Source organism: Chlorocebus sabaeus, chromosome 26 (genome assembly GCF_047675955.1).
Source record: "Chlorocebus sabaeus isolate Y175 chromosome 26, mChlSab1.0.hap1, whole genome shotgun sequence".
Classification (NCBI taxonomy): Eukaryota; Metazoa; Chordata; class Mammalia; order Primates; family Cercopithecidae; genus Chlorocebus; species Chlorocebus sabaeus.
Window position 1 is genome coordinate 27,978,890 of NC_132929.1, and position 19,430 is coordinate 27,998,319.

The window sequence follows — 19,430 nt, forward strand, 5'->3', positions numbered from 1 at the left end:
ATAATCACCACAGATGAAGTCCAAGGCACTCAAATTCACTGTCTGTTTATAGACACAGGCACTCCTACTTAAAGTTTCCAGCCCAAGACCACAGTTGTATGAATGGCATTTATTGAATAAACTGGTTGTATCACTAAGAAAAATAGGTAGTCCAGATAAACACCAGGACAAAGATTTTTAATAAGCTTATCAAAAATGAGGGAGATCCCTGTCTTCCCACATATATCTATCATTATACAAGGAATACCTTAAGGCATTAATGGAAGCAACATTGCTTGTTGCTATTTAATGTAACTTTTGGATACAGGGCAGTGGTTAAGTGCTCTGGGTCTGAAAGGAGACAGAGTTAGGCAGGAATACCAGCTCTTCCACTTACTTGTCCCTTACCCAACTTTTCTAGGCCTCAGTTTCATCATCAGGAAAAAAAGGGTACTAATTTCTATCTCATAGGGTCTGTGTGAGGATTAAATAAGAGTGTGCAAGTAAACAGTCTGGTGTGGCATAACAAGTATTCAATGAATGTTAACTGCTGCTGCTGTGATTGTTAGGGGACTGCAGTGATTCAACAACTTCCTTGTTGGTAACTTTTCAGTTCTCTGTTTTTAGGATTTTGCTCCCCTGTTTATATGTTTTTCAATTACAAGGATATATATTTGACTGGATCAATATGTTCTCCTTCAAGATCTGCACCTCCCTCCTCTTCTGCTCCTGATTTCTCCCATGATTCCTTCTTTTCCAGAACCTGTTTTATTCCCTTTGCCAAGACTAATGACCCCACGATTGACATGCTGGTTTCCCTCCACTCTCTGGAATTAATTTACCTTTAAACACTTCATACGCCTGTATTCCCATGCCTCATCATCTTTTCATCATTGGCTTGAAACTCCTTAGCCCTGGATTGGTCCTTCCTCATTGCCTCTGCCGCTATATTGTCTGGACAACCCAATGTTCTTGGAGAAAAATGCTACAACACTTCTTGTACTAGGGCCAACAACTCTAGAGGCTGGTAATAAGTGACACTATTAGCTTTACTAGTGTTCTTTGGCCCATGTATCACACAGGTTATGGGAAGCGCTGGAGGCAGCTTATCAAGTCCCCTCCCTAGAGTTTCCTCCATTCATATGACAACTCTGTTTACGATCAAATGCTTCATTAGCTCTGGATTGAAGCAGTGAGAATGCCATTTGCAGAAGAGTGTCAGTCTAATATTAGTCAAGTACTCATCTGTTAGCTGTTCAGTTGTACCTAAACATTAAAATAAGATATTGTCGCTAATATTTTAATTGTCTTGGGTTATAAGATCAAGTTTTTTATTCTCTGCAATTCTGGGCAAATATTTTCAGCAAAACCTGTGATCTGGACTACATCTGGAGCTAGGAAATGAGATCTAGTGAAGAGATGAGTGGAAAGCAAGCGAGCTCTTATCTCCCTTCCTCTGCTTTCTCCTTTTCCCTTCCTCTGACCATTTTGTCTCCCAAGAGGAATGACAGTGAGTCACAGGCATATACAATGGAGAGGACACACGACTGAGAAATAAGAAATTCAGCAACTAAAGCTACCCCTAGAGCACTGCTGGGAACAGATGGAGAGCAGGCAGACTTGCTTAGAAGAAAGGAGGAGCTGTGTCAAGCTGCTGGAGGATGGCATCACTGGAGGGCCCTTCTAGAAATGGCCACCTCCTTGACTAAAGAGACCTATGACCTCCTCACAGATGGATGTCTCTGGAATATGCTCAGAGAGGGATACATGTATGGTACCTGCTTCTCTCATTTTATTTTCTGAAATTCATATTGCATGCACTATTAAAGAATCCAAGAAATTCTGCAGAAAAGACATCTGTTTATCTCTGTTTAACCTGGTAGATTACATTTATTTTACCTCAGAATTTCTTCTCCAATGCCATTTATTAACATCCCAAATAACTAGGGGGTCTCAGAAACACCTACTTATAGGTTATAAAGTTTAGCTCTTACCATAACTGAAACAGAGATTAACCATAAATGTTGGCAAGGTCATCTAATAAATGCAGTGAACAAAAATATACCAAAGAATGGAACTGGGGAACATAAACCCTGAAAAAGAAGAAAAGAATTCTAGAGAAAGCTAAGAATTACAGAATGTGAATGAAGAAAGGTTTCAATGGGACCAAGGGGAGCATAGTGATCAAGGAAGATGAAACTTAACAAGGGTCTTTAGATTTGTCAGTTATAAGAACAGTTATAATGGTGACTTGCATCTACTTCTAATTTCTCTTTGTCACACATAAATCAGAGTAGTGAGGGTTGAAATAATGGTCCAATGTGGGATTTATATTAGCTTTTTAGTCTCTTTTAGACAGGATTTTCTCATCTGCAAGGTGATGAGAGCCTATCTTTCATATTACATAATCTCTTTTACTTTGACTTTTTAAGTGTCATATTGTAATGAACTTTGTCAGTAGGTCCAGATAGAAGCAAAATTTGAAGCAAATACTCTGCTCCACAGATACTGAATTATCTGGCTTTTTATGAGGTATTTCAAAGCATTTCTGATCATTTGTATAATTAGTTTACCTTTAAGGCTGGTACTCGTAGGCAACAAGAGAGCTTGGGAACTCTTTGTTTTCTTTTTTTTTTTTTTTTTTTTGAGACGGAGTCTGGCTCTGTCGCCCAGGCTGGAGTGCAGTGGCCGGATCTCAGCTCACTGCAAGCTCCGCCTCCCAGGTTCACGCCATTCTCCGGCCTCAGCCTCCCGAGTAGCTGGGACTACAGGCGCCCGCCACCTCGCCCAGCTAGTTTTTTGTATTTCTTAGTAGAGACGGGGTTTCACCGTGTTACTCTTTGTTTTCTGATAGCAGGATAAGTGGAATAGGGAGGATGTGCAGAATTATTACAAGTATGAAAGGTACATTGGCAAATGCAGAAGAGTCCTTGAAATAGATAATTCATTATCAATGGAGTCTGAATTTTCTTTTCATAGGAATATGTCTTCGAAATTATAATCAAAATCAGTCTACATGTAAATGTTTCATTAGGCCATTCAATATATGAAACAAAGTCCAACTGACCGGGCGCAGTGGCTCATGCCTGTAATCCCAGTACTTTCGGAGGCGGCCAAGGCGGGTGGATCACTAGGTCAGGAGATCGAGACTATCCTGGCCAACATGGTGAAACCCCGTCTCTACTAAAAATACAAAAAATTAGCCAGACGTGGCAGTGGGTGCCTGTAGTCCCAGCTAGCTACTCAGGAGGCTGACGCAGGAGAATCACTTGAACCTGCGAGGCGGAGGTTGCAGTGAGCCGAGATTGCGCCACTGCACTCCACCTGATGACAGAGCGAGACTCCGTCTCAAAACAAAAACAAAAACAAAAACAAAAATTCAACTGTACTGACTTTATACTATCATTTAGCCCAGTCTTTAAAGTGTTTGACTTTACTGAAGTACTTGTGCATAAAATTATATTATTTCTGAGATTTGCTTTAAAATAATCCAAACCATTGGATGGAGTGGGTTGGGGAGATGGAATGGGAGGCGAATATGTGTTGAACATTCTGGAATTGGGTGGTAGGCACACAGAAGATATGGAGGTTCATTCTACTATTCTATTTACTTTTGTATATGTTTAAAATTTTTCATTAAAAAAAGCAGAAGTGTTTGACTCACCACCATAAGGGTCATCTCTTCTTTGAGGTCATCATATCGTTCTTCTAGGCGACTGAACTCATTCAGAAGGTTCTGATATCTCAGTCTTTCATCATTAAGGTCGAGCTCCAGTTGTTTTGTTTCTTCTACTAACTTCTTCTCCATAGTTTCTGAAATTAAAAAAAGGATACGTATACCAAAGATGGCCCCTTGAAAATGCAATTGTGTAAACATGTATACTGATTTCCAGTTTCTCTGCAGGGAATTTTACTTTTCCATGGAGAGTGTCTTAGTAAAATTTAGGAAAAGAAAAAATGACCAAAAAATGAAATAATTTATTAATATTAACAATCATCTACTGAGTTATTGCCCGTACTCTGGCCTTAGTCCCACTAATTGATACACTGGTTACAGCACATCCTTGAAAAACTTCCACCAGTCACTGTCTAGTAACTAAAGTATATGTATTTTTATTCCAGTGGTATTTTATTCATAAAATTCTTTTGCCCAAAGTAGTATACTCTCTCCAAAAGTCAGAGATATTTCTCAAGAGAATGGCAACTTTTCAGTGGACCCAGCTGTCCTACTCTACAGAGTCTCTCTTCATTTACCATCTCATGGTTCTATCTTACATTTTCTATGACTTTAACCTCCCCTGCTGTCCTATTACTCTGCAGCTTCTAACCAGATAAAATGCTCAGGCCTGGCCAGCTGTGTTGTGTGTTTTTTGGTCATCCCCCACACGCTGCTGAGGAAACCTTGTCTTCTCCATTTACCTATCCCCTCCACCCTCTCTGTGGCTATGGTTTGTTTCTGGCTAGGACATGATCTGGAAATTGGAGATTAGCCCTTGACTGCAGATGAAGTAAAGTAACAAAACCTCAAATCTCAGCTATATGTCTTAACTCAATCAGTCAACCAGTCACATTTATAATATTAAGCTTCCTACCACTTTGCTCCATTTTACCCATATATTTTGAGGTTAAATCTTAATCTGCCCTGCCTGCTTCTATAGCTTCACCACTGCTTTCTCTGTGAGCACCATGAGGCAGGGGCTACAAGTGTCTTGTCACAGCTGCTTTCCTGGTGCCCACCACAGTGCTTCCCTAGAGTAGGGCTTTAATAATTTGTACATGAATGAATGAATTTCTTCTCTCTAAAACATTCTACAAGTTGCCTTTTATTCTCACCAGTTTGCAGAAGCTGTTCTGAGGCTACCAAAAAATTTTCCCTTGGCAAACTCACTGACATTTCTTTGTTCTTACAGTTCACTTTCAAATAACATTTTATATTTTCCTAGAAGATTCTCATCATTCTGGATCCTTCTGTTACATGCTGCCTCCCAGCAGCCTTCTTTCCAGGGCTCTGTTTTCTCCTTCACCTCTTAATTTTATTTTCTGACTCCTTTTCTTTACCTCATCCCTTAGTATGGTCATTAATTCCAGGTTTTCTTCTCTTTCCTCTCTACTATCCCCTTCAACTAGGAGAGGTGAGGCAGTCTCTCTTACCACCACAGTTTTAATGGGTATCTTTAGGCTCCCTTCTTATTTTTTCTCTAATCTTTAATCTGGATTTGCTTTCTGAACACCTCCATGTTGAGGTCCTGACTGACATCTCAAACTTAACACTCCAACAACTGGCCTCATTAATTTGCCTCATAAATGTGTACTCTTTTCTCAATATCCCTATTACTAATAACATACCATTATTGTTTTGTTATCTCATTGTAAAATCTTAGAACATTTTTGCCTTTTTTGAATACCAATGTAATCAACAGAATGTATATGAAAATGTACTATTTTCATATAATAAATCCCCATTCCAAACTATCTTTTCTCTTCCATTTCCACCACTAATTACTATATAGATCTGTATCTTCTTACCCCGTATTTATATATATGTGGATTCCTTATTAATTTATCACCATTCTAATCTACCCCACAAACAGAAAACAGAATAAATGTCCATATCTGGTTAGTTCTCTATTTAAAAAAATTAGTGTTTTTTTAGTTTAATAGCAAAAAGTGGTGAATCTTAGAATAATATCCATTGATTTAGTAAAAAAAAAGACAACACACACACACACACACATATAAATATACACATATTAGCTCAAAAATTCTTACTAAAACATTAGGAATCCTATAAGCCTTAACTAATGAATCACACATGCAGAACAAATTTAATTTTTAAAAAAAATTACTTACGACACTGACTGAACCTGAGTTCACATTTGTACCTAGAGATACCAGATTTACAAGTTTATCAACCAACTAATTCAACCAAAATACGTGATCTCTTGCATCTTGGAACTTTGTAAATTTGCTGATGATAGCCTCAACTTTTAAAAATATTTAAACTCTAAATAACGTTGTGTAACTCATCAAGTAACACTGTAACTTATACAAGGTGTGAGGTTGGCTGGCGTGTAGTACACGTGTAAGCTTTACCTGTCATCTCCTTAGCCTGCTCCACGATGCGGTGATTGAGGGCTTCTTTTTCTTGCTTCAGCAAAGTATTTTCTTCCTTCAGATTTGATACCAGCTATGAAATGAAACAATAAAGTGAGATGGCTGCAATGGACAGAGGAAGCCTGATGACCAAGGATAAAGATCATAAGCAGTCATTCCTTACTTCCACCACCTCTGTGCTTCCTATCTTTGCCTGATTATGTCTAGTAACCTTACAAACTGGCTCAAGTATTACTCCCTCCTAAGAACCTTCCTGAAACCCCTTTCAATTAGCTGTCTTTTCCCTGTGCTACCACAATACCCTGTATATGCTCTTTATATCCGTCACAAATGATTTACTTTCCTCTTTTACAGAATAGACTAGAAATTCTTGAAGGATAAGGATGGTGATGGTTTTTTACTTTACGCGATTAAGGAGGTTAAGAAAGATGTGAGGATGTTTTAGTTTGGGAAATTTACTGAAGACCTTTTGATTCTCCCTGATATCTATGTTGAGAAAGAGAATTTCTCTTTCATCACTCTTTAAGAGTTTTACAAGGCTGAGGCTGGGCGCAGTGGCTCGCGCCTGTAATCCCACCACTTTGTGAGGCTGAGGTGGGTGGATCACGAGGTCAAGAGATCAAGACCATCCTGGCTAACACGGTGAAACCCTGTCTCTACTAAAAATACAAAAAAATTAGCTGGGCGTGGTGGCGGGTGCCTGTAGTTCCAGCTACTTGGGAGGTTGAGGCAGGAGAATGGCGTGAACCCGGGAGGCGGAGCTTGCAGTGGGCCGAGATGGCGCCACTGCACTCCAGCCTGGGCGACAGAGCAAGACTCCGTCTAAAAAAAAAAAAGAGTTTTACAAGGCTGAGAACTAGTCCTTTTATTCCATGTTTAAATAAGCATTGACATTACAACAATGTCAATGTACTTAATGCCACAGAACTGTCCACTTAAAAATGGTGAAAATGGTAATTTTTTAAATAGTTTTTTCTTTCTTTTTTTCTCTATATATATCCTTTTCTCACCAGGGCCTGTTTTTTTTTTTTTTTTTTTTTTTTTTTTAATTATAAAGTTCTAGGGTACATGTGCACAACGTGCAGGTTTGTTACGTATGTACACATGTGCCATGTTGGTGTGCTGCGCCCATTAACTCATCATTTACATTAGGTATATCTCCTAATGCTATCCCTCCCCCTTCTCCCCTCCCCACAATAGGACCCGATGTGTGATGTTCCCCTTCCTGTGTCCAAGTGATCTCATTGTTCAATTCCCACCTATGAATGAGAACATGTGGTATTTGGTTTTCTGTTCTTGCGATAGTTTGCTGAGAATGATGGTTTCCAGCTGCATCCATGTCCCTACAAAGGACACGAACTCGTCCTTTTTTATGGCTGCATAGTATTCCATGGTGTATATGTGCCACATTTTCTTAATCCAGTCTGTCACTGATGGACATGTGGGTTGATTCCAAGTCTTTGCTATTGTGAAAAGTGCCACAATAAACATATGAGTGCATGTGTCTTTATAGCAGCATGACTTATAATCCTTTGGGTATATCCCCAGTAATGGGATGGCTGGGTCAAATGGTATTTCTAGTTCTAGATCCTTGAGGAATCGCCACACTGTTTTCCACAATGGTTGAACTAGTTTATAGTCCCACCAACACTGTAAAAGTGTTCCTATTTCTCCACATCCTCTCTAGCACCTGTTGTTTCCTGATCTTTTAATGATTGCCATTCTAACTGGTGTGAGATGGTATCTCAATGTGGTTTTGATTTGCATTTCTCTGATGGCCAGTGATGATGAGCATTTTTTCATGTGTCTGCTGGCTGTATGAATGTCTTCTGTTGAGAAGTGTCTGTTCATATCCTTTGCCCACTTTTTGATGGGGTTGTTTTTTTCTTGTAAATTTGATTGAGTTCTTTATAGGTTCTGGATATTAGCCCTTTGTCAGATGAGTAGATTGCAAAAAGAAAATGGTGAATTTCATGTCATGTATATTTTAACAAACACACTCACAAAAGCTGACTCTTAACTTTCTAGTTCTTTGCTGGATAAGGATTCCCAGGAAGGAAAAAGCAAAACCAAAGGTAATTTTGCAAAGTACATAATTTTCATCTTTGGAATAAAATGTGTGCTTATGATGAGTAAAATCTGAATTCCTTTTTCTAAGCAAAAGTTTAAGAAACTCTGAAAACAAGAGCTTTAATAATAGGGAGAAAGCTGGCAGGCAATCTCTCATCATGTCAGGGGGCTTAGGACAGGAAAAGAGGGCTCTGGGGAGCAGGAAAGTTGGAAAACCACACTGTACCACACACAGCAGACACCAGTCCAGAAGGTATCCCTTCTGAGGGCTGTCTTTTCTCTCTGCACTGATCTTGCCTTAACATCCACTCTCAGTAAAAAAAAAAAAAAAAAAAAAAAGCCCCAGCTCTCTGTGGGCTTTCAGGAGAGGCTCTTGTTTGGTAGGGGTACACAAGTCACCTATGATGCTTTTTCAAAATAATGTGCCTAGCCCACACTCCCAGAGTCTCGATAGCTCCCTTTTTATATAAAAACTCCTCAGCAGTTTTGATAAATGCTCTTGGTTAGGAACCATACATAACTCTACTGTAACTTCTGGGCTCCTTGAACAGACTGTCATTTTCCTGACCATGAAGCTGACTGTCACAGTGAAATGTTTTCATTCTTCCCCTATCACTACATTCCATCAATAGAACTAATGGGGCCAGGTGCAGTGGCCCACACCTGTAATCCCAGCACTTTGTGAGGCCAATGTGGGAAAATAGCTTGAGGCGCTAGGAGTTCAAGACCAGCCTACACAACATAGGAAACGCCTTCTGAATGTCTGAATTAACGGTAGTGCCTGTAGCTATCTCTGTGAAAAGAGGAGAAAATGAAATGAAATGAAAGAAGACATGTGAATCTGCTTGTGTGTTTATTCTATCAGACTAGAAAGGCAAGAACTTGGCTTTAAAGAGGAAAAGAGAATCTTCCCACCACACTTAAATACTGGACGGATTCTGAGGAATCAGATGCTGGAAAGCTTCCGTGGTTTTAGGAGACTTAAAGGAAGAAAAGAGATCTTAAACATTCAAGAGTATCTTTATGAGTGCACGCCTGAGTTCTGAGAGAACAAACTTGCCGTATCAAAACAACATTACATAAAAGAGAAAAGAATCTCACCTTTTGGCACTGCTGTTTCTATATATAGAGTACAGATCTAGAGATATAGCAGGAATTACTTTATTGGAACCTCGAATGTGAAGCAAGGACTGCAATTTTACCAGCCACCCTACCCTAACCGACCTGCATCTAAGTTCCTGCTGTGGTTCTCACTGCATATGCTGCTATTCACATTTAGAAGTCAGTACAGACAAACCATATCAGGATTCTTGCCAGCAGTTACAGCTGACACAGGCAAGTCTGTTTTCATTTAAAGTTGGTAATACCAGTGGAATCTCTGAAAATTGATTACTTTTTTCCAGGAAGCCTAATGTTGAGGTACTTTTACAAATGTTTCAGCAGTACATCTCATTACTACTTGATAATATTAATGTCTTCTATACTTAATAAAGTTTTGATATGTTAATACAAATTTGTAGCATGCAAGTACTGGTCAATCTGAAAGCATTTTGTGGGGAGGGTTCCATCTGCATAAAGCTATTGGTTGCAATCACTGTGCATTTAGATTTCTCCTGCTTGGACTTCTTAATACAGCCTTAATGCAGGCTTCCACAAGGATCCCTACCATCAGGTACTAAACATTATGCCTAATGCTCCATTATTGGAACACTAAGCATCTGGGAGTTATTTATATCCTACTGCTCAAGGTCATTGCCAAAGATTGATTCTGCAATTCAAAAAACTGCAACCTTAGGCATAAATGGGTTAATCACATTAACCTTACTGAAGAAAAAGGAGTCTATGCCCCAGACTGACTTATTTTTTTTTTTTTAAGGAGTCTATGCCCCAGATGGACTTCTTTTTTTTTTTTTTTAAATATACGAGTGTTAGTAGGTACTTGGCCATTCTCTCCTAAAAATACTGCTCTGCCTCTGTTCTTATTAGAGTCAAAAGTTCTGCTAAAAGACCTACAGCCTACTCATTGATAATGTGAAATAAACGCTTGGGAAACAGTAATAACTACCAGTAATTCAACTAAAATTTGTACTACATTTCTAATAAAACCAACAGTGAGTCACATGGACCAAGTCATGATGACAGCATATTTCCTTTGTGTACGGAGTAGATAGGGATATGGACATTATTCCTACCTGCTCTGTTTCTTGTTTGTATTGATCTGCACGTTCCTCAATGCATTTTTTCTCTGAACGAGTTTGCTCCAGGTCTTTCCGGAGCTTGGCAATTTCTTCCTGCAGACTAAGGACCCGCCCAGTGGCAACTTTCGCTTCCTCTTCACTTAGTTGAAGACGTTCTAAGTCACTTCGTAGTTTCTCAGTCTCAGAGTTGTATATTCCTTCCAGATTGGTTAGTTTCTCCACAAGGCATTTGTAGTCTTTGTTCTTTAAACATACACATAAATAACAATATGTATTTAGTGAGAAAACCATGCTTATTCATCATATTCATGCTGTATCGTCATAACACTGATATAGTATCTAACCAAAAGAGTAACTACAACATTTGCAATAGCACAACCAATACCTTCTAGGTGACACAAAGAGAGAAGAAAACAGGGACAAATAATTCAATTCTGTTTGATGTGGTAAGCAAGACAGATGTGATTTTCTCATAGTCACAAGGTGAATTACATAGTAAATTCTTAATTTCCTGATTCTTAACTCAGAAATAGGAGGATCTATACTTGTTTTTGAAAACAGAACAAAATGTTGCTAAAAACCATGGAGTAGCTTAGTGATGCATAAGAATGATTAAAACAGCCTCAAAATCACAAGTTGGCCAGGTGTAGGGGCCCACACCTATAGTCTCAGCACTTTGGGAGGCCAAGGCAGGAGGATCACAAAACAGCAAGAGTTCAAGACAAGCCTGGGCACATAATGAGACCCTGTCTTTACAAAAACTTTTAAAATTAGCTAGACATGGTGGTGTGCACCTGTAGTCCTAGCTACTTGGGAGGCTGAAGCAGGAGGATCACTTGAGCCCAGGAGTTTGAGGCTGTAGTGAGCCGTGACTGCACCACTGCACTTTAGCCTGGATGACAGGGTGAGACTCTGTCCCAGAAAGAAAAAAAAAACAAAAAAAAAAACAACACACACACACACAAATTTCTCACAAATCTTTGTTTACTACCTCAAAATTTATCCCTGCTACTCAGAAAATCTTTCTTCCCATTTCATTCTGATCCCTGTTTTGCTTTGCTCTCCTTAGCATTTTTATATTCGTAACTACTTTATATCATTTACATGTGCTAAAATATTAGTAACTATCTTTAATCAATCAATCTCTGCAACAGACTGCAAGTTCATCAGAAGCAAGAACATCTTCCTGCTTCTTTTGCTATTTCAATGCTAAACAACTCATCTGTAAAATGAACATGATACCACATGAAAATAAATGATAATTGTGACGGAGCATTACAAAGTATAAAATACAGTATGCCTGGTTCGAGCTGGTGTTTGAAAAATAAATAACATACAATGTGACTCTTGGTCATAAAGGTTTGAAGCATTAGCAGATCTGTGTTCTCAAAAATAATTTCCTGCCAGGCATGGTAGCTCATGCCTGTAATCCCAGTACTTTGGGAGGCTGAGGCAGGAGGATTGCTTGAGGCAACAGCCTGGCAACATGAGATCCTGTTTCTACAAAATAAAAAAATTAGCTGGGTGTGGTAGTATGTGCCTGTAGTACCAGATACTCAGAAGGCTGTAGTGGGAGGATTACTTGAGCCCAGGAGGTTGAGGCTGTAGTGAGCTGTGAACATGCCACTGAACTGTAGCCTCGGTGACAGAGAGAGTGAGACCCTGTCTCAAATAATAGTAACAATAATAATAATAATAACAACAACAACAACTTCCTGCCTTAGTTTTTGCAATTGTGATCCACCTTATGAGTTATAATTACTTTCATGCTCATTATGGAAATAAATACGGTCATAATTTTACTTTTTACTAAGACCGAAGGGTAAAGTCAAAGAAAAACAATATTGAAAATAATCCTGGTGGATTTCTTCGGGCATACTCCACTCTCAGTGCCCCTCTGTGAAACACACCTGCTCATCGACTTTGCGCTGCAGCTGCATGATCTTGTTCTCCATGCCGATGTGCAGCTTCTTATAGCGCTCCACTGAGCGAGCCTCGATTTTGAGCTTCTTTAGCTCACGCTTGGCCATCATCCGCCGGAAGCAGCACTGAAGGTAGATGATGGCATGCATGCTCCTCTTGTAGTGTGTCCGGGCCAGCCAGCCCCGGACTCGCTTTTGAATGATGACTGCTTTGTGCTCACGGAGTATCTGCAGAAAAGGATAAGGGAAAGCAATGTCAAGACCCTGGACTACACTCAAGATTATCAATCTATGTTGGGCTGAAAATCCATACATTACCTAGAAGAAAAGACACAAAAGTTGAATTGACAATGTACTATGTAGATTATACATATCATAGATATAGGGAGGCCACAAAATTATTTTTAAAAGTGATTTGAAAAGTAGACTTTAGAAGGTGATTTCAGAAACATAATAAAAATGTGTCATATGCACATATTACGTGTTTAATTCTAAGCAGAATATAGATTTGGAAGCTGTCTAAATAAAAAGCACCAGATTACCAAAAGAAAACAACTTTAATAAGAAAGAAAAAAATATATTAGGTTTCTTATTAGTATATGACTTCTGTTGGCAACAGATGATCCTCTATAAAATTAACAGAATCAGGCATCCTGTAAACTATGTGCTACTAAAATAAGAGATATCCCCACCACCCTGACTGCTGATACCACCTCATTATGCATTATTAGGCTCGTGCATGAGGACATGGGGTATGGGCAGCAAACTGTCTGTAGAGGCCAACACTTGAGGTGCTAAAAAGTTTGTACTGATTTATTGATTTTTTTTTTTTTTTTTAGAAACTAAAAGATGACACTGTTGTTCACCACATTTGAGGAATACCATTCTAGTGAGGATTTTCCATTGCTATTTCAAATGTAGTAAGGATCCACTTTTGGGATTCAAACGCAGGAGGGATGGGGCTTTAAAATGAAAGGTAAAAATAACGAGATGTGAAACAAACTAATCTTACCTTTGATTTCATGTTACATTTCCTAAAAACAATGATGATATTTCCCTAAACTTACAAACAACTTACAACAAAAGTTTGCCTTATGAGATGAATTTGTTGTCACTAAAGAGCACCACACAGAGACCACGTACACATTTTCTAGGAAAGATGGAGAAGAAATTCTTGAATTTTAAGAAGAGGTTGCCAGGCGCAGTGACTCACACCTGTAATCCCAGCACTTGGGGAGGCCAAGGTGGGTGGTTTACATGGGTCAGGAGTTTGAGACCAGCCTGGCCAACATGGTGAAACCCCGTCTCTAATAAAATACAAAAACTAGCTGGGCGTAGTGGCGGGCGCCTGTAATCCCAGCTACTCAGGAGGCTGAGGCAGAAGAATAGCTTGAACCCAGGAGGGAGAGATTGCAGTGAGCCGAGATCGTGCCATTGCACTCCAGCTTAGGCAACAAGAGTGAAAAGCTCCATTTCAAAAAAAAAAAACAAGAGAGAAAATAAAAGAAAAAGTAAACTAGAAAAATCTGGCAATTTTATGAAGTAACTCTTGCATGATATAAACGATATTTAAATATTATATATTTAAATACTTGTTGGTGATTATTACAAATGGACACAATACACTTCCTATCAAACTCTTTTTTTTGCTTTTTTGAGACTAAGTTTCATTCTTGTTGCCCAGGCTGGAATGCAATGGCGCGATCTAGGCTCACTGCAACCTCCACCTCCCAGGTTCAAGCGATTCTCCTGCCTCAGCCTCCCGAGTAACTGGGATTATAGGTGTGTGCCACCACGACCTGCTAATTTTGTATTTTTAGTAGAGACAAGGTTTCATCATGTTGGTCAGGCTAGTCTCAAACTCCTGACCTCAGATGATCCACCTGCCTCGGCCTCCCAAAGTGCTGGGATTATTGGCGTGAGCCACCGTGCCCGGCCTTATCAAACTCTTAAAATGTAAAATCTCTGAAAGCATCGATCCATATATATATATAGCAGTTTAATAAGATCATTAAAAGAATACTTTCTATTTTTAGGTTATTGCACTTGATAAAAATAATGACTAAAATGTGTCATCCTAGAAGATACATTTAATAAATAAGTGGTTAACTTTTAAACCATCAAATACAAAGTGAACACAGTTGTTCAGGAGATCTGAGTAGTGTCTTCAGCCCCCTCAAGCCTGCCTTCTGTGCTTGTTTTCATAAAGCGAAGGTAGCCTTCAGTTTTCCTTCAGTGTAGCCGCTGCATCGCGCTGCACTGAGGTTGGGAGTTCTGAATGTTCACTGAACATCACAGTCCGGAGGGAGGCCTCTGTCTTATCCGGATGAGTAAGGAGCAACTGGATGAGTCTCAGTGATGGCAAATTAAAGACTTTTAAACTCAAGCAACACACAGTAGCAAAGCTATTAATGCAAATTTTCCTGTTCCATTTGCGTCTCCCATGTAACTTTGGACATTGGTCCATTTTTGTAATTTTAGTCAAATGGAAACATTATCTAATCAGAGCTTCCATTTTCAATCTCACTTTCATCATGAGTGAGAGAAATTAATCAACACCTGTACTCTCTTTAAGACCCCCCCCAAATCTCATGGAGGGGAACCTTGCACCTGAAATACAGCTAGAAGGAGCACTAATGTGATGGCTGTTGGCTTACATGTGAGCAAGCCTCTACGCTGCTACCTTCCACCCTGTCCAGTCACAGTGGGAGCCTGAGCTGGCCAGAGGCTGCTACTGCTAAACCAGTGGCCTCAAAACCCAGCTCAGATGTTCCTAAGAACAGTAGTGAGGAACACAGGAAGGTAACTAGTTTGGTATATCTGAAAAGCCAACTTCAAACCTCTTCCCTCCCTAAAATCTCACGCCTATATAGAAAGAACATGAGACTACATAAAGGAGGGGTGAGCAGAAAGATCTGGAGTAGCTATCTTCAAAACACAGCTATTAAATACACTCATTCAAGCCTCATCAGTTTCGAATTTTTTTGTTGTCTAAAATCACTTCAAATAAAAAAGTAAAATAAATAAATAAATATATAAATAGGGCCTAGGTCACACCCATATACTGCCTGTGCTTAGAGACCCAAATCACCCCATTAATGCTCCTTCTAATGGTAATGTCCATAGAGTTCTAATATCCAGGCTTATATTTCTTGCTTATTCAAAATATATTCTATAGGATAGAATCCCAAACCTTGCCAATATGAAAGAGATAAAAATCTTTCATCAATGGTCACAGGTGATAATTAAGACTACTCTGGTGACCCCATTAATTATCGCTAGATATAAGATTATTTGTCAAACACTTTTGGAGCATCATACCTGTCAATACAATTTTAACCACATTAATGTTGTAATTTGCCTCCTCTTCACCATGGTAAATTCTTCCAAGGTTGTCTCATTCTTGGAATAACCTTCAACCTGTTTGTCATATATTCTATCTATTCAAAGTTCTCTGTAGTCATCTGAATAGTGGGCCCCAAAGAAATTAGGTGCTAATCCCTGGAACCTGCAAATGTTAACTTATTCAGAAAAAGGGTCTTTGCAGATGTGATTAGGATAAGAGTCTTCAGATGGGAGGATTATCCTGGATCACATGGGTGGAACCTAAATGCTATCATAATTATTCTTATAAGAGGCAGATAGAAGAATCAGATACACAGAGGAGAAAATGCTGTGAAAACAGAGGCTGAGACCGGACTGATGCGGCTACAAGCACAGGAATGCTGGCAGCCACCAGAGGCTGCAAGAGGCCAGGATTCTCCCCTGGAGCTTCTAGAGGGAGAGCAGCCTGCTGACAACTTGATTTTGTCCCAGTGATAATGATTTTGGACTTCTGGTCTCCAGAACTCTGAGAGAATTAATTTCGGTTGTTTTAAGGTAACAAGTTTGCGATAATTTATTACAGCAACCACGGAAAACTAACATACTTTTTTTTTCAAATTATATAAACAAAGAGAAAAAAGGAGGTAAAAGCTTTTTTCCCATTTTTTTTAAATAACTATATGTGATTATTTAGTATTTTAAAATGCATTTCAGGCTGAGCATGCTCACAGTGGCTCACACTTGTAATCTCAGCACTTTGGAAGGCCACAGTGGGAGGACTGCTTGAGGCCAGGAGTCTGAGGTTGCACTGTACTATGACTGCACCACTGTACCCCAGCCAGGGTGACAGAGCAAGATCCTATTTCTAAAAAAGAATTTTTTAAAATAAACAAATAGCATTTTAATAGCTGGTTGTCCCCATACAGTTCCTACATTCATCGTAGACCCTGTAATGCTAATAGAATGAATAAACAAAGTTGAAAATAATGCCTCACCTTGCGATACCTATTTCTGGCCAAGAAGCCTCGCAAGTAAGACTGAAGAACGATAGTGGCAGCTCGTCTAATCTTGTACCTCCTGCAGACCACAAACATGCGCCAGTACTTTTGAATGATGGTTGCTGCCTTGGTTCTGCGCAGAAACTTAGCATAGCTGGCCAAAGAAAATAATATTATGTTGTCAGTAACCAGAAAAAAATGCAGAAATACATGCTAGAGAAACCTAAAGAGTGTCACTGTTTTAGGCATAAAGAGTAGTACCTCCATTGTATTATTCTAATAATGTGCATGCTAAGTCAACATTTATATTTACTCACATTTGTATAGCAATTTACAGTTTCCCAAAGTATTTTTGCATTTATTATCTCATCTGAGCCCTCCCTAACTCTGAAAAGTAGGATGGCCCACATTGCCAGATTTTATAAGAAAGCAAAATTCACAAAAGTTCATGCTTTCTACAACAGGATCCATTTACCCTAGGCCATGCCCTCTTTATAGAGCAGATAGACATACACAGTAATCTCATACTTAGTTATCACCATTTTTCTTGGATCTAGCCATTATTAATCTACCATATTTTCCTGAATTTGTGAGGGTATAAGTTCATGATTAATTCATTTCTACTTATACTCCTCAATTAAAATTAACCTAATATGTAATCACACTAAAGTGTAATTCTCCTCCAGACCCTCTCAGTTAACTGCTCCTGAAAATTATTCAATGAAGTCATTATTAACTAGCTCATATTCATGACTGTTTTAATTTATACACGATTTCCTCAAGCCCAATATAAAAGTATCAAAAATAAAAATTTTGAGGACATAAGTAAGCAGCAGTTTGTAAATGTTTTGAAGATAAATATGAATCATTCATACGGCTGAGTGAAATTTTATTCTATTTAGCTGTCCTATGAGTTAATTTGTTGTCCCTTGGAACTAAGAAAAGGTGAGGTGCTATCTTTTCACGTATGGTGACCACTCAAAACTGTCCTCGGACAGTGAATTAGATGTGCACTCTAATCTGTCCCCAGGAGACCTACCATCGGGCCTGGTAGCCCCGCACGTATCTCTGCACAGTGATGGCTGCCTTCCGCATGCGTAGGTACTTCTTCCTCAGCAGCCACCCTCGGATGGTCTTCTGGATCCGGATGCAGGCAGCCCTCAGTTTGTCTGCTCTCAATTTTTCTAGATAGGCCACTTGACCGGCACGGAAAAAGATCTTTGTCTTACCAAACTGGTATTTGTCCTTGTCCTGTTTTTGGAATAAATTGTATATTCAGAAATAATAATCATGTAAATGAAATTTAAAAGAAAAAATGTCTAAAAGCAGAATCAGTAAAGGAATGAATCTATTAGCTAAAACTTGGGCTACATCACAATTAACTAATGGAGCCAGATTTTTAATCCTATGCAAGTTGAGCAAATAGAAGGGATTTTAAGAAAAACTGCAGTTTAAGAGTTATTTTCCAGAATTATTCTACCTGGAATTATTATCTGAGGCCCAAAACTTGGTTGTGGGTTATAGGCAGTTATTATTTGCTTGTTTGTGTTTTAAACATCTCAAGGAAATGGAGATGTTGACTCTCTCTGACTGACCCAGGTTGTAAGGATTACATCGGGCTGTATATTCCATGAGAAGCTGAAGGGACAAAAACACCAGTGTGAAGAATAAGGCAGGAAGAAATGCATATGAAATAAAATTCAAAAACCAAAACCCAAAATTCTTGGGTATTCATATTGAGTTACATTTCTAAACAGTTATCTCTTGGCTTTATCAATAATATCTGAAAACAAACTAATAAAACCCCATTAATATGTTTAAAATCCTACAAATTGGCCAGGCGTAGTGGCTCACGTGTGTAATCCTAGCACTTTGGGAGGTCAAGGCGGGTGGATCACGAGGTCAGGAGATCGAGAACATCCTGGCCAACATGGTGAATGTCTACTAAAATACAAAAAATTAGCTGGGCATGGTGGCGTGCACCTGTATTCCCAGCTACTTGGGAGGCTGAGGCAGGGGAATCGCTTGAACCCAGGAGGTGGAGGTTGCAGTGAGCCAAGATCGCACCACTACACTCCAGCCTGGCAACAAAGCAAGAATCCGTCTCAAAAAAAAAAAAAAAAATCCTTTTAAACTCCTTTTACAAAAATATAACCATTTATATTACATTGTGATTCACCTTATCTAGAAGTATACAAATCATTAACCATTCTTGCATTAAAGAATGGAATTTATGTATAAGAATCATTACTGTGATCTGAAATTCTTTCTTCTTCTTCTTTTTTTTTTTTTTTTTTTGGGACGAGTCTCGCTCTGTCTCCCAAGCTGGACTACAGTGCTGTGATCTCGGCTCACTGCAGCCTCCGCCTTCTGGGTTCAAGCAATACTCCTGCCTCACCCTCCTGAGTAGCTGGGATTACAGGTGAGCACCACCACGTCCAGCTAATTCTTATATTTTTAGTGGAGACAGGGTTTCACCATGTTGGCCAGGGTGGCCATGAACTCTGGGCCTCAAGCAGTCCACCTGCCTCGGCCTCCCAAAGTGCTGGGATTAAGGGCATGAGCCACCATGCTCGGCCATGTGATCTGAAATTCTAAGGGAAAACAGAGAAAACCATTTTTCCCTATAAGTAGATATCCTGTCATGTCTCATACATGAAACCAAAAAATCAGAAACATCCACATATACCTAAAAAATCTAAAATTATTTCAATTTAAATCAATAAAGTTTACATAGGAACCCTAGCTAGAAAAGCGGTCCTTACCGCTGACCTGCTTCACACATCACACCAATCCTGCCTCCATCTTTCAGCCTCCTCTGCCTA

At 39.2% G+C, this 19,430-nt stretch overlaps 1 protein-coding gene across 4 annotated transcripts in view; it reads right to left on the reverse strand.

Annotated features, from left to right (window-relative positions):
• Positions 1–19,430, reverse strand: part of MYO5A (myosin VA) — a 214,462-nt gene that overhangs the window by 49,263 nt on the left and 145,769 nt on the right. For all 4 annotated transcript variants that reach the window (XM_038009994.2, XM_008016570.3, XM_008016567.3 and 1 more), the window contains exons 19-24: positions 17,645–17,856; positions 16,603–16,759; positions 12,272–12,511; positions 10,356–10,604; positions 6,073–6,166; positions 3,644–3,792 (exon numbers count right to left, since the gene is read on the reverse strand). In XM_038009994.2, the coding sequence (XP_037865922.2) occupies positions 3,644–3,792; positions 6,073–6,166; positions 10,356–10,604; positions 12,272–12,511; positions 16,603–16,759; positions 17,645–17,856 (1,101 nt within the window). The remainder of the gene's footprint in view (positions 1–3,643; positions 3,793–6,072; positions 6,167–10,355; positions 10,605–12,271; positions 12,512–16,602; positions 16,760–17,644; positions 17,857–19,430) is intronic.